We start from the raw sequence: 16,540 nt of genomic DNA, 5'->3' as shown, positions 1-16,540 counted from the left end.
TCATAGGAATTAGGAGCAGAAGTAAGCAAATTCGAGCCTGCTCTGCCATTCAATCAGATCCTGGTCGATCTCCCCCGGTCTCAAATCCACCTCCCCACCTGTTCTCCATATCCTGTTTTTTTAAAAAAAATCAGAAATATATCTGGCTCCTTGAAACCAATGATTCAGACTCCACCGTACTATGGGGCAGCGAGTTCCACAAATTCACCACCCTCTGCAAGAAGTAGTTTCTCCTCATCTCTGTTTTAAATCTACCACCTCTCAACCTATACCTGTGATCTCTTGTTCGAGATTGCCCCATAAGAGGGAACATTTGGTCTACATTTCCTTTATCAATCCCTATTAAAATTTTATATCCCTCGATCAGATCCCCTCTCAACCTTCTAAATTCAAGCGAGTATAAACCCAAACTGTTTAATCTCGTCTCAGACGTCAACCCTTTCATCCCTGGCATCAATCTGGTGAACATCCTCTGAATTGTCTCCAATGCCACACATTCATACATTGAATGTGGCAACCATTCAAGGTTTTTTTCTTGAAGTAGTCCCAACAATGTATAATGCTACATTTATGAACGCCGTGTTCCAAAATGTATTCACTTTAATTATAGATGCAAATATATTACATTCTTATATCCCAAAGCATTGAAATACAGACAGATTTAAAAGTTGTTCAACACAGATCAACAATATAATTCTAATTAAGGCAAATACAACACTTTTAATCAGTGGATTCTTTTATTCAGCAAAAGCATATGCAAATTTTACCAAAAAGCACAGAAACTCCAGAAATCAGAGATTGTCATAAAATAATGTGCTATGATTACAATCATGCAACAAGACGACAAGCAACACAAGTCACAAAGTTTTCCCTTCCTAAATAAAGTATGGGGCATTCTAACTAGTGTTCAGGCACTTTGCCAATGAACTGAGATTTGAGGCAACATGACTACTGTTAAAAATCACATTTACATAGGCAATCTTAGTTTATGCAATAGCTCTGAATTAACACATCTCCACATTCAAATCAGGAGAAGGGAGTGGAGAATAAGAAACCCCCGCAGATGTGCAACACGTACGCCATGAAATATTCAAACATATCAGCCAAAAACTGCAACAGGTTGCAACTCTAATCAGGGCTGGCAGAATTAAATGTACTTTATTTTAAATTCAGCCTAACTTGCTCCCGCATATTTTACATGCAGTGCTGAGATGGCTTCTAATGGAAGGAAGAAATGTTTAATTAGGTAACTTCAGGCTGTAAATCATTTGATCTCAGCATACCCGAGCACCAATACAACCAACCATATGCTTAAATGAAAGTCTGTTTGTCAAAACCCCAATGTTTTCAGTTTCCAAACTAAACCAACTTCAGAAGATTTAAGTTGTGTTGTGTAGATATTAAAAGAAAGCTAAGTTATATCCAAAAGTACACAAAAATGGAGAGATTTTTTCACATTCTTCACTGCTTTTCACCACTGTCTGGATCCATAGTTACCAGGGTATGGACAAATGTTCCATGTGGCTCTGGTTCAGTCAGCAAATAACTAAGGCTCATTTCAAAACTTACTGAATGAACTGGGAAGGATCAAAGAACTCATAGTAAAAGATCTATTATTATGCAGATACCCAAAAAAAACCTCAGACCAAATTCACCAATTCTTTTGAATTAATATTTAAAGTGTACCAAAGCAACATACTAGTATCATTAAGATCACACAGGTTACTTTACTCTTTGGGGTGTAAAGTGCTGAAATTCAGCAAATTTGACAGCTTGGGAATTCCTTTCTTTTTACAATCACCGCCAACGTCATAAGCAATGTGAATTCAACAAAATAAGCTGTGAAGAGGGGAATTTTTCAATTACGTTGCAAAGGTTTAGGAAAAGACAAAATAGGCCAATAGAAAGATGAAGGTAATTAAGGCAATTTTGTGGACCAGTTTGCAGACAATACTATACGTGCAAGTTTTGCAGTGTCTGTGTGTGTGTTGGGCTGGGGGGGGGGGGGGGGGGGGAGAGGAGGAGGTGGAGGAGAAGACGACAGGGAAGGTGGGGGTGGTGGAAGCAGGTGAAGGACAATAAAGACAAAAGGAAATGATGCACAGTATTCCAGCAAGCCATACACATAATACAGCCAACACTGGCATTTTTAAGCAAGCAATTATGCGGGACAGCAGTAGTGTAAATTACACAATGAATTCAGTATCCGTTTCCTGCAAGCTCAAGCAGTATTGAAATGCACTATTATACATTTGTCTTCTTCCATGTTCCACAAGTTTTAATGCCTTATCTGTCAAGCATTAAGAGATAATAATTGTGCTGAACTACATATACACATCAACTCCAAATACTTAACAAACCATTGGTGTCAGAAATGCAGCATATACCACACAGCACATATTTCCAACACATTATTTACACATCTGATATAACCTTACTGTTTTTAAAGTGTTCTTGCAACTCAACAAAGCTCCAAAAGAGTTCAAAAAGCTTCAACAGAAAAGAAAATGCTTCTGAATGCATGGTTAATCTTCATGAACCTCGTTTCTATACACCCAGGTTGGTGCAAACTTTTTTGTCTTTCACTTTTTTTTTAAAAAATGCAGTTAGCATGTGGCACAAGTGCATTGATGGACTTGTTTTGGATATACCCTTACAAATATGTACAAAGTAAATACAGGCACTTAAAAATGTCTTTGGTTGGAATAAACCAACTTTTCAGGACACTGCATTCAAAGCGTCAACACCCACTATTTTGGGTTTAACGTGCAAATGCTACAACCTGTCCACTTCCAGTAATTAAGCTGATTTATGCCTCCGATAGTGCAACCTGAAAAAGAAAAAGAGTATGCAATGATAAAGAGCAAAATTAATTAGCAAATTAAGTTAGCAGCAATCAATGAGGGCCTGCTTATTTGTCTAGTTTGCTCACTCTAAGGGTTGATAACGCTAACAGAGTGTAAACAGACTATGGTTTTGGTTACATTGATTCCTGGTTGGGAAAAGCAGAGACAGTTTGGTAACTAAACTCCTATAGTGCCAGAACAGTTAAGTAATACTCAAGCTAATATTTACAGTGAAATTTTACTGATAGTAAAAAATAATAAAATTCTAGGGACATCTATGTGGTTAATAATCATATGTAGCAGACAATATATTTATATATACATACAATATTAAATACACGTTAGAATTTTTCATGTTGAGAATTTAAAAATAAGCACAAAGACATCTGTTAAATGATTCAATCAATATCTAGTTGATGTTGAAAACTAAATTCTAGATAGTAGCATTGATCCAACACACCATTTTAGATTAGGAAAACGTGAATGATTTAATACTCACAATTACGTACTGTGTTAGTGTCTGTATTTAACAGGCATCACGATCAGAGTATAATTTTTCTTTAAATCGGGCTGAGTCACAGAAAAAGAAGGAGTTACCTTTTCTGGACAGAATTCACTATTGTTTTGTCGTACTTTCCCTGGCCGTCCTTTGATAACAGCATAGCAGAATATTGTAATCACCATGACGAACAAGAAATAACTGGTATGCATCAAATGTAAATTAATAAGTGATCGATCATCCTGTGAATAAAAGATTTTTGTGCAAAATTGTCAATCAGATCCAAAATCAAAGTGGATTAATTGGAACAAATATGGAATACATCTTTATTCTTCATTTTACATGTTTTACTATTTCCATCATCCCCTTATATTTATGCAATCCTCCTCAGTTGGGAAATTAGTTCATTGTGTAAACCACGGTTAAGTCATTGAAGAATCATAGAATGTTGCAGCACATTTGGCCTATTATGGCATGTTTCTACTGGGGAGAAAACAGGATTAGGCTATTGAGTTGGACGATCAGCCATGATCATGATAAATGGTAGAGCAGGCTCAAAGGGCCGAATGGTCTCCTCCTGCTCCTATCTTCTATGTTTCTATGCTAGCTCTTTCCAATTAATCTCATTCTCCTGCTTTTTCCTCCCATCACCCAATACATTTTTACACTCATAAATTATTCAATTCCATTTTTACCATCGGATCCGTTTCACCCAACCTATTAAGTAGTGCAATCCAGATCATACTGCAACAAAAAAAAATGGTTTCGCCTCTGGTACTTTTGTCAATCACCTTAAATCTGTGTTCTGGCTTCCGACCTGCTACCAGAAACAGTTTCTCCTCACCTATCACTCGATAAAAATCTTTCACGATTTTAAACTCTTTCAAATCTCTCTTAACCGCTTCTGCTCGAAGGAAAACAACTCCAGCTACTCCAGTTTCTCCATACAACTTAAGTCCTTCATCGTGGTAAATCCCTTCTAGAACGTTTCTCAGGCCTTGGCATCCTTTCTAACATATGGCAGCTGGAATTGAACACCATACTTCATCTGGGTCCGACTTAGTATTTTTTAAATGTTTAGCGTGTCTTACTTGTTTTTGTATTTTATGCCTCTATTTATAAAGCCAAGGATTACAAGTGCTTTTTTCAAAAAAAAACATCTTTCTCAACTTCTACAACTTTCAAAGATTACCCTTTTACTATTAACATATTCAAAGATGATATTTGGGACTCCCTTTAAGATAGCTGCTAATCTTTTTACATATTCTCTCTTTGACCATCTGACAGATCTTTCAGATCCTCTGTGCACCATTAATACACGGAGTTTCAGTCAAGCAAACTGAGGATTATTCCTCTTCAGCAAATTCAGGCACAATGATAGAGTCAGTCCATCGCACTGCTGGCAAGATACTGAAACTGATGCACACCAACCAGAAGCCCACCTCATCTGACTGGAGGTTTTGAAAGAAAAATTATATAAAACTGTGTTCTAGCCATTGAAAGTTGAAATCTACACAGCCAGATCATGAGCTTGCTGAAATAAAAAAGGAGACACGTTATCAAAGCTTTTCATCTTGCACTCATCAGGATTGCACACAAGAATTTCCCAACTGTAACAGGGAACAATAATTAACACAGCACAAGAGAATGTTGGAGAATTCTGCATTCTCCATAGCAGCACTTCAACCAGAGTCCACTTGCCATCCTATCAGCACTCTCTTCTCATGCTGTTGATGTTCCCTATTACAGCTAGTAAATTCTTGCGAGCTGTTCTGATGAGTGCAAGAGGAAAAGCTTTGATAGCATGTCTCTTCCTTCAGCAATACTCAAATTCTGTACTACCAAACAACAGCAGCTAGATCAAGAGGCTACTGACATTCAGATGCTAGAGATATCATTCTCTGTAGTGAGGAATATGACATCACTTTTTAAAATTCTCTCATGGGATGAGAGTGCTGTTGGCAAGGCCAGCATTTGTTGCCCACCCGTAACTGTTGTTTGAACTGAGTGGCTTGCTCGGCCATTTCAGGGGGCAGTTAAGAGTCAATCACATTGCTATGGGCATGAAGCCACATATAGGCCAGACTGGTTAAGGATGGCAGATTCCCTTCCTCAAAAGGCGAGTGAACCAGATGAGGTTTTACAACAATTGACAATGGTTTAATGGTCATGAGACTTCCAATTCCAGATTTTTATTCAATTCAAATTCCATCTGCCATGGGTCTCCGGATTACTAGTTCAGTGACAATACCACTACACCATCGCCTCCCTTAGTCATGCAAATAGGACCGTACAAACTAAGGTTCTGATTAACAGTCATCAATCCGAAACACTAACACTACTTCTCTCTCCACAAATGCTGCCTGACCAGCTGAGTATTTCCAGCATTTTTAGTTTTTGTTTCAGATTTCCAACATCCGCAGTATTTTGCTTTTGTATCATAAAACAAACATCTGATCAGTCCCACGGGGTTTTTTGTTTCTCAGATTAACATCGGAGGGTTCTGAGATCACACCCATTAGCTGTCCAATAAATTTGCTTGAATGGACCATGGGGCATGCAATAAAGGGATAACATGGTTTGGGTAATTTTATACTGAGCAACACAATGGAGAACAGGCTGTACAGCGTTACCAGCACAATATAGAACATAGAACAGTACAGCACAGAACAGGCCCTTCGGCCCACGATGTTGTGCCGAGCTTTATCTGAAACCAAGATCAAGCTATCCCACTCCCTATCATCCTGGTGTGCTCCATGTGCCTATCCAATAACCGCTTAAATGTTCCTAAAGTGTCTGACTCCACTATCACTGCAGGCAGTCCATTCCACACCCCAACCACTCTCTGCGTAAAGAACCTACCTCTGATATCCTTCCTATATCTCCCACCATGAACCCTATAGTTATGCCCCCTTGTAATAGCTCCATCCACCCGAGGAAATAGTCTTTGAACGTTCACTCTATCTATCCCCTTCATCATTTTATAAACCTCTATTAAGTCTCCCCTCAGCCTCCTCCGCTCCAGAGAGAACAGCCCTAGCTCCCTCAACCTTTCCTCATAAGACCTACCCTCCAAACCAGGCAGCATCCTGGTAAATCTCCTCTGCACTCTTTCCAGCGCTTCCACATCCTTCTTATAGTGAGGTGATCAGAACTGCACACAATATTCCAAATGTGGTCTCACCAATGTCCTGTACAGTTGCAGCATAACCCCACGGCTCTTAAACTCAAACCCCCTGTTAATAAAAGCTAACACACTATAGGCCTTCTTCACAGCTCTATCCACTTGAGTGGCAACCTTTAGAGATCTGTGGATATGGACCCCAAGATCTCTCTGTTCCTCCAGTCTTCAGAACCCTACCTTTGACCCTGTAATCCACATTTAAATTAGTCCTACCAAAATGAATCACCTCACATTTATCAGGGTTAAACTCTATTTGCCATTTTTCACCCAGCTTTGCATCCTTTTTATGTCTCTTTGCAGCCTACAACAGCCCTCCACCTCATCCACTACTCCACCAATCTTGGTGTCATCAGCAAATTTACTGATCCACCCTTCAGCCCCCTCCTCTAAGTCATTAATAAAAATCACAAAGAGCAGAGGACCAAGCACTGATCCCTGTGGCACTCCGCTAGCAACCTGCCTCCAGTCCGAAAATTTTCCATCTACCACCACCCTCTGTCTTCGATCAGATAGCCAGTTACCTATCCAATCGGCCAACTTTCCCTCTATCCCACACCTCCTTACTTTCATCATAAGCCGACCATGGGGGACCTTATCAAACGCCTTACTAAAATCCATGTATATGACATCAACTGCCCTACCTTCATCAACACACTTAGTTACCTCCTCAAAAAATTCTATCAAATTTGTGAGACACGACTTGCCCTTCACGAATCCGTGCTGACTATCCCGGATTAATCCGCATCTTTCTAAATGGTCGTAAATCCCATCCCGAAGGACCTTTTCCATCAATTTACCAACCACCGAAGTAAGACTAACCGGTCTATAATTACCAGGGTCATTTCTATTCCTTTTCTTAAACAGAGGAACAACATTCGCCATTCTCCAGTCCTCTGGCACCATCCCCGTGGACAGCGAGGACCCAAAGATCAAAGCCAAAGGCTCTGCAATCTCATCCCTTGCCTCCCAAAGAATCCTAGGATATATTTCATCAGGCCCGGGGGACTTATCGACCTTCAGTTTATTCAAAACTGCCAGGACATCCTCCCTCCGAACATCTATTTCCTCCAGCCTATTAGCCTGTAACACCTTCTCTTCCTCAAAAACATGGCCCTTCTCCTTGGTGAACACAATATACAACATCAAATACAAACAGCAATGTCTGCAAGGGAAAAAGAATAAGGTCAAGAGGCCTTTATTAAATAATGAACTTTGATGGGGCAGAGTTCAGAACAGTGATATCCTACCATAATCTGGATCAACCAAATCCCCACCCTACTGATTCGTTCTTGGCCTACACTAATATGGTAGGGCCAGGTTATATTGAACCAAATACTATTAGTTAACATGTTAAGGTAAATTAATAAAATGCTCCAACTTTGATTCTTAGTGTGAAAACCAAAGCAATGCATAACTTTAGTGTTGACAGGTTGGTATGGGAGCCTTAAAGAGGAGAAAGAATTATGAACCATCAAACTAGGTTTGAAGTTTACACGTATACAGCAAGAGGATGAATTACTTACATCTGGCACAATGACTGTGAGTTTAGGATTGAGTGCATGATAGACTTTCCCAATTGCTCCTTTATAACACCAAAACGGGTTGTAGTCCTGCGAATATTTTGTGTTTGCATCTCTAGCTGTGGTGAAAATTTTATACCAGATGGTAGCATTACTGTACGTTTCGGGGATGCAATGCGGTGGCTGGCTGTTTAAAAAAAATAATTTTATTTCAAATTTTAAATCTGCTTTCAAAGATATAACCTACTGCTCTCAATGTTTCCCTCTGTTTAAGACTGTTAGGACTGCTCCTAGAAAAAATAAAAACAACGGTTTCAATCTTTTTGAAAACATGTCATGCAACGCGTGCTCTGCCTGAGGCAGATTCTTGGCTCACTGTTGGCTGATGCTTCACCAGCGCGGTTTTCCTGGCGCTTTTTCTTGCCAATGGTGGTTTGTCACTGACACCCATTCTCAGAGACAGGGCAAGAAAGCAAGTCCCATGCCTAACTCAGCAGGAACAGTCTTTCAGAAAAACTGCCCATTCCAGATGTAATGGTTTAAAAACAGTAACCGTAACTATCCTTCATGCAAGGAAGTACAAATTATGGACAACACCATTATCTGGAAGAGAGTTTGTCAAGCAGGAGCACAAGTAGCTGGTAGTAGATGCAGACAAATTCATCTGTGTTATTCATAGCCAATACCAAATAAGGATGGACTTGACTCTAACATCTACATTAGCTTAGTGTAAGTTTTCTCACAAATTCATTCTGCACAGTATTTTATTCAACACCATGCTACATTGATTTCTAGTTCAAAAACTGCAGCTGGATTAGACATTAAATATTCCCTGTATATTTGTCTGAAAATCCCCACCAGTTCCAGAATAATACTCACACTGTGACGGGAAAAACATTAGTTGTGGCTGTGACGGTCATACACGTTGAGTAAACCATCTGCTCACAGTGGCCGTGGAGTACACACTCATCAGAATTCCAGGAAGTTGGTAGCGTAAATGTAATATTCATTTCTTCATGTGCTTCGTGTCCTAGAAAACCACCACAAAACCTTATTATTAAAACATTAAAGAAGGGTGTAAATAACAGTAAAAGCCTCCATCTAGCAATTATTAAAGTCAAAGAACCCAATTATGTCCTCATAATTAGAACTAAGCGCTAAATATTCCCAGAGAGATAGTCAGTGTTTAGAAAACTTGATTGTTAAAAATGAACATGAAGGCCAAGTAAAAACAGTCCACAGAGGTTATGTTAGTGGTCTATCAGTTGTGTACAGAAGCCCAACATTAATAAGATATATCCTAAGAAATAAGTGGGGTTGACAGTCATAAATTTGACTGAAATTATTTAGTTGCACATATTGCTTAAAATACCAACTCATAATTAAGGAGAATCACATTCAAAGAATGTTATCAAGCCACTTTTAACATCGAAAATGGCCATTTATTTATTGGGTTGAAACCACTGGCTGAATTGTAAAAGACTAAACAGCAGCATTTTGGTGACTTAGACGAGCAGCTTCTAAGACGGCCGAACATTTGCCTTACCTTACTATACCTTACAAATTCCAAAGCCAGTAAAATAGAGTCAGCCTGTCGAGGATAACCCATCAAAGACCTTAGGGGAACACAAACCCCATTTCCTGATCAATCACAAAACATCCAGACTGTCACCTGTGTATTCAACTGGGCATGGAACAAGCCGTTAGACACAATCACTTCGGACAACAGACCCTGGCTGAGAAAGGAAATCGCCTGGCCATAACCTAATCGTGTCTAAACCATGGACCTAGAACCGACTTGCTATGATTGATCTTGGGTAACTGGAGTTGGAGAAGAAATAACATGAGGAGTCAATTAACCCACTTTTGTGTTTTAAGAAGCTGTTTGTCTCCAAGATACAAAACAGAAGGAAAGATGCCAAAGGTGGCCAAAAACCAAAACCCCAATCCCCAGTACCACCATCAATCCTGCAGGCTTGAGCCCCGCCTATCATTTGACCAGCTAGATGCCACGGAGAAAGTCTAAAATCCAAGGCAGCAACTGTTGACTCTAAGAGATCCTATAGAGACCATCCAACAACATCCTCAAACCATCCTGCTGTAGAAGTCAGAAAGGCCACTGAGCCTTTAGCCTTGTCTGAAACCATCCAGTGCTGAATCCATAGAAAACTGACTTTTGTTTAAAAAAAACTTTAAAAGCTGCTTAATCCATCCTCCCACAAGAGTCCAGGTGTCAAGTACAATAAATATTATTCTTTCTTTTTAAATGACTTACAAAGAACTTGTCTGTATATTTTACAGTCACAATAGATTTTTTCAAAATCTATTCAAGAGTGGGAGGAGGAAGAACTGGTGTTAAGGAGCGGTTAAGCCCAAAACTCTACATTAGCTTTTCCCTCCCTCCCGCCTCCTCTGACCAAAAAAAAGGGTAATCACAGTAAGAAGTTTAACAACACCAGGTTAAAGTTTTGCTATCAAATAAACCTGTTGGACTTTAACCTGGTGTTGTTAAACTTCTTACTGTGTTTACCCCAGTCCAACGCCGGCATCTCCACATCAAAAAAAAGGGCACAGACATTTGCAGGTCAGAAAGTGACGTGAGACCAACAGGTGCAGCTGATTGATAATTAAGTCCTGGTGGGTATTTCCAATAAGAATTCTCACAACACCAGGTTAAAGTCCAACAGGTTTATTTGTCGCAAACGCCACTAGCTTTCGGAACCGGCTGTTCCCCCACCTGACGAAGGAACAGCTAGTTCCGAAAGCTAGTGGCGTTTGCGACAAATAAACCTGTTGGACTTTAACCTGGTGTTGTGAGTATTCTTACTGTGTTTACCCCAGTCCAAAGTCGGCATCTCCACATCATGGGTATTTCCAAACCATATTAAATTGAAACTCATTATTTAGGCAAGAGTAGGGAATTACTCTTTTAAAAAATCTTAAAGTTTTTAAACTTAAAGGGTTTAGTCATGGTAGGAGAGCCCTGATTCAAAGTTGGCTCCGTTGTAGGACACGATGACTGCTTTAGGGGCTAGAAGCCAGTGTCCTGTTGCACATGGGCCCCCTATTATTCATCATTTATATAAATGACATTGATGACTATGTGGGGGGACTATGTAGGATTAGTAAAATTGCGGATGACACAAAGATTGGACTGGTGGTTAACAGTGAGGCGGAGTATATTGGGCTGCAAGAAGATATAGACAGAATGGTCAAATGGGCAGGTAAGTGGCAGATGTTATTTAACCCTGAAAAGTGTGAGGTGATACACTTTGGAAGGAGTAATTTGATAAGAAAGTACTCAATGAATAATAGGATACGAGGAAGTTCTGTGGAACAAAGGGACCTTGTGTTTGTCCACAGGTCTCTGAAGGCAGAAGAGCATGTTAGTAGGGTGCTGAAAAAGGCATAAAGGACACTTGCCTTTATCAATTGAGGCATAGATTACAAAAGCAGGGAAGTCATGTTGGAGTTGTATGGAACTTTGATGAGATCACAGATGGAGCACTGTGTGCAATTCTGGTCACCAGATTATCGAAAGGATGTGATTGTACTAGAGGGAATGCAGAGGAGATTCACCAGGATGCTGCCTGGGATGGAAAATTTAAGTTATGAAGAGAGGTTGTGTAAGCTTGGGTTTTTTCATTGGAGCAGAGAAGAATGAGGGGTCGACCTGATCGAGGTTTGCAAGATTATGAGAGACATGGACAGAGCAGATAAGGAGCGGCTGTTCCACTTAGTTGAAGGGTCAGTCAAAGAGGACATAGGTTCAAGGTGAGGGGCAGGAGGTTTGTTTGAGGGGGGGGGGGGGGGGGGAAGAGAGGAATGAGAGGAACAACCTTTTTCCCCAGGTGGTGGTGACAATCTGGAATGTGCTGCCTGGGAGGGTGGTAGAGGTGGGTTGCCTCACATCCTTTTAAAAAGTATCAGGATAAACACTTGGCACCTCATAATATTCAGGGCTATGGGCCAAGTGCTGACAGATGGGATTAGGTGGGAGTTCAGGTATTTCTAATGTGTCGGTGAGGACTCGATGGGCCAAAGAGCCTCTTCTACACTGTAAGGTTCTATGAATCTATGATTCAAACAAGATGTAGGAAAACAGAAGAGCCATTCTATTACTCCTCACCTGACTAGCACTGTAGCAAGAATGAATTGTCAAAAATTATGAAATCTTTTAAAACATCAAGCAAGACATATTAAAAAGTGCAAAGACAGAAACATACTGGTAGCAAATAGAATACAACACAGCCAAGAGGTATTAAATATTTCCATCTTCAGGACTAGCCATCACCCACCCTTAGTCAGCCTTTTCATATAAAAAAGCTTTGTATTCGTTTTATCTCCAAAGCCTGAGAATGCTAATGTGACATACTTGACCAATGTAAACTGTAAAGCTAATCTGAAGCAAATCACAAAGATTTGTATTTATATAACACATATGATGCTAACATTACAAGGAGGCAATGCAGGTGCATGCAACATCACCCATTTTGCAATCTTCATATTATGAAGCCACTGTAACTGGCAATTTAATATTTATGCAAAGTTATTTTTAAAGCGCTACTAGAGGAAGGTAAAAAAGTTGATGTTGCGTACAACGTAGCCTCTTTTTTTGGAGTGCACGTGTGAACTATTTAAGTGTGTGGCCTCTTGAAATTTTCGCTCAGCAACCACCCACAGTAGGTTAGAGAGATCAACTCTTGTGCAGTTTGCTTTGGAACTTTTTTGGGTTGCAGCCACATAGCTTGCTAGGATCATTGCTTATGCAAATGGATTTTGAGAAGGACTTTCGTTAAGATGTACAAGAAGCTGCTTTTAAATATGGTCAAGAGGAAACATAGATAGAAAGTTGAACAGTTTAGGGCAAATGCATGTTGTTCAGTCTGAAGGAGGTTTCGACAAAGTGCAACAAAGGGATCAGTGCTGTTCCACCTTTGCTGTTATATGCAGATGTCTCCAACTTGGAACTGGGATGCCATCTCAAAAGAAGTATTTATTTTATCATAGGAACATGTTTATCAAGAGAATCCCCAATACACTTTTCCATATTATTCAAACCTAGATTGCGGCCTGGATTTTCACTGAGTTGGGTTGATTCGGGAGTTCTTTAAAAATGGCGGGCAGGTCCCAATGTCAGGATACCTGACCCCATTCCCAGGCCATTAAATTTTCAGGAGTGCTTTTAAAGGGTATGGGCTGACTCTGGTCAGAAACCCACATCCATCACTCCCGACCTGGCCAGCTCTATTCAAGGATAGACATGCCCTACTCCACTGCAATCTTCATGGAGTTGGGCCTGGTTTTTGAAGAGTCGTGCTTCATGACTCCTTAGAGGAGCCATGAACCCTAGTCTGCACAAGGGGACCGTTTAAAAGTTTTGTAGAAGGATCATTTAGATCCAAAACGTTAACTCCATTTATCTGCACAGATGCTGCCAGAACTGCCGAGTTTAGCCAGCATTTTGTGATTATTTTAAAAGTTCTTAGCCTCTATGCAAAGTTACCCCTTCCACCTACTCCTACAGGCCCCTCATGCCAGGTTCTGCCCCACCACCTTCATGCCTCCATGCCCAGCTTTGCCTTTCTATCCACCCACTATGTTCCCTATGCCAAGCTCTGTCCATCCACTATGTCACCTGTGACATTAGTGCACCTTTAAGAAGTTTTTTTTTAAATCACGTACTCCGCAGTTGTAACCAAACTTTTTCCAGTTTGTTTTTCCTCATTGTTGCCGGGCTGTCTACTTAAAATGAGGGTTTGTTTATGACTGTGCATTGTTAAGAGAAAAACTGGTTCGCAGGTCAGATGATAGGAATTTTTTTTCATTTTCAGTTTGGAGCTGCAGGTTTGAGTTTTAGTTTTAGAAGAGGCATCAAACAGAAAAGAAGTATCGCCCTCTCTCTCTCTCCCCCTGGTTTTGGAAATTCTGCTGGTTAGCTGAAAGTAAGGTCTTGCCTTTCTGAAGGGGGGTGGGGGGAGGGGGAAATTGGCTGTTGGCGGCTTGCCTCAACTCCTGGTGTTTTGGAAACCTGTTCTGACTTCAAACTGTTCTGAGTCTATCCAGAGAATTGCAGACTTGATCCAAAGGTCTCAAGTCCAGTATCGCGTGAGCATTAGTCTTTGCTGTGAAAAGGGTCTTTTGTCTGTGGGATTGGTTTGATTGGAACACATTAGATATATTTGGTAAGAGTTATACATTTTAGTCGTTATTTTGTTTCTTGGTTGTAATTGATAAAAGCTCTTGCTAATTTTCTTACTATACATGTTAACGACATTCTTAAATAAAACTTTGTTTGATAAAAGCTTCCTAGTGGGTCATTTGAATCATACCTGAAATGAAACATATCATACTTATCCTAACCAAATTAAAGATGTAAAACTTATGATCCAGGTGGGCTCCATAGAACACTTTGGAGTTTCTGACCGGAACCATCACACACCTCATGGTTCATGTACAAATCTCTGACACTTCCATGTTTACTGACCCAACTGTACACTTTCTAGAACCAATGAACACCATAGTCTATAATAGAATGGTTTTTTTTTAAAGTTTTGAAGAAATTTAATCCATTGATATCTTTCTCTTATGTTTGGGGAAAAGAATATCTGGACCAAGCTATAAAAGAATCAATCATCCAAGTCTTTTGAAGTTTCAAAAACCACAAACCCTTGAAACCACCAGAACTTGCATCAATCAGCATTGTGAAATTAACCACAGAGATCAATGTCTGAGTTGTCAATAAATGTTTCCTTGGGGTGCAGGTGTTCTCATGTTATACTGGCCATCTGGGCTCTTAACCAAGCCTCATTATGTATGAGGGAACACGGAGGGGGGGGGGTACAAGGTGACACGGATGGGGCACGTCTCGTGAAACTGAGTCAGGCCTTTTAAACAGCCCGCCTTGACACCTGTGGCTTCCTCCACACTTCTTGTCGAGTCAGCTGGCTCAACTCCAACCCTCACCAGACTCCCAGCAATAAAGATTCAATCCTTGCGAATAATTTCTCCCAGGCTGGGAGGCAGAGTAAGGAATTATCTGAACACTCCCTACTCGCCTCGAGGATGAAAACCCAGGCAAGCATGTCAACCACAACATGCAAAATACAGAGAACCAATTTAATCATTTTAAGAGGCATTTCTTGTAGGAAATCTTAGAAGTAAATTAGAAAATCTTGGATATTTTATGAAGTGATATTAGTTTGTAGAAATTAATTTTGTTGAAGCCAAGTCAGCAAACACACTAATAACAAATTTGAAAACTGGAATCACACGATAACTGGACAAGTAGTGGTTGGGAGAAAGTAGTCATGGAAAATTTAAAATGAACTGAACTGTAGTTTTTTAAAAATTTAATCTAATACGAACATTTTTAATTATTACAACATTGAAGTGTCGGAAGCAAGACAAAAAATATCTGGCCAATATCTTAAAACCAGAGAAATAAATGTGCAACACCAAAGATCATCAATTTAGAAAAGCATCACAGTGATTTCAGTTTTGTTACCTGTCAGTCCAATCTGATGTCCAAAGATAGTTGCACTAAGATGTGTAATATTGCGCGAGTATCCACCAAAAGGCTTTAGAGGATCCAGTGTAAGTGTTATAGAAACAGAAATGTTTATTGGTCCAGGATCTTCCAGAACTGATGGGGATTGTGTGGAAGATCGCATTTGTCCACTAGTTACTGTGCTCTCTGGGGTGGTAGTTTCGTTAATGAGGTGTTTTAAAGTTTCATTCTCAGATATGCACAAGTCCAGATCATTAAACCTCAGCAGGAAAGTATTCCAGTCCTATCAGGAGGCAAAAAACATGTATTTTTTTTTTAAATTACAATTGTTTCATCTTTTAAAATATACTGTAATTGCAATCGCAACTTTAGCATCAACTAAAATTTGGCCCTGCTAATTAGTGGTTGTTGGCAACTGTATTGGAATCACACTTTGAATTATAAATATAGATTTAGATCTCATGCAATTTAAATAAGTCTGTACTATCATTAAACTCTTCATTTAATTTTAAATTACCTACCTCAGTTATTAGATCAAACTAATTATAAATGAATAATCCATCATCCAACTGGAGACGGCAATAATATAACTTTGTACCAGACATGCCCTGAGCTACAAGTTACTTTGTTAACAGAAATGGTAACACAAGGGAAAACACATTCATATACAGGAGGGCTTCAGAGTTTATTTAGTAAGCTGAGCTGTATTGACTAGATGCATTCTTGTTGGAGTCCAAACTTGAGATCAGTTAGAGATGCAAGTTAAGTTTGCAATTCCATATTAATATACACTATATCGTCAAGTAAGCACTCAAAGATAAACTATGACACAATAACAAAGTCTTACATTCATATAGCACCTTTAATGTGTAAAATGTTCATTTCACTGAAGTGCAATTGAACAAAAATGGACATGGAGTGAAAGGATGAGATTTCAGGTGGATTATTAAATGTTTGGTCATAGAGATGGCTTTAAGGACT

At 39.7% G+C, this 16,540-nt stretch overlaps 1 protein-coding gene across 2 annotated transcripts in view; it reads right to left on the bottom strand.

The window, feature by feature from the left end:
• Window positions 1–718: 718 nt before the first annotated feature.
• Window positions 719–16,540, bottom strand: part of tmem248 (transmembrane protein 248) — a 38,719-nt gene continuing 22,897 nt past the window's right edge. Inside the window, exons 3-7 of one of the 2 annotated variants that reach the window (XM_078224950.1) lie at window positions 15,557–15,842; window positions 8,929–9,079; window positions 8,053–8,236; window positions 3,346–3,587; window positions 719–2,830 (exon numbers count right to left, since the gene is read on the bottom strand). In XM_078224950.1, the coding sequence (XP_078081076.1) occupies window positions 3,360–3,587; window positions 8,053–8,236; window positions 8,929–9,079; window positions 15,557–15,842 (849 nt within the window). In that variant the 3' untranslated portion in view covers window positions 719–2,830; window positions 3,346–3,359. The remainder of the gene's footprint in view (window positions 2,831–3,345; window positions 3,588–8,052; window positions 8,237–8,928; window positions 9,080–15,556; window positions 15,843–16,540) is intronic. The other variant, XM_078224951.1, reaches the window with a different exon arrangement.

The sequence above is a fragment of the Mustelus asterias genome, chromosome 12, assembly GCF_964213995.1.
Source record: "Mustelus asterias chromosome 12, sMusAst1.hap1.1, whole genome shotgun sequence".
NCBI lineage: Eukaryota > Metazoa > Chordata > Chondrichthyes > Carcharhiniformes > Triakidae > Mustelus > Mustelus asterias.
The sequence above is the reverse complement of the archived record's forward strand: the minus strand, read 5'-3'. Positions and strand labels throughout refer to the sequence as shown.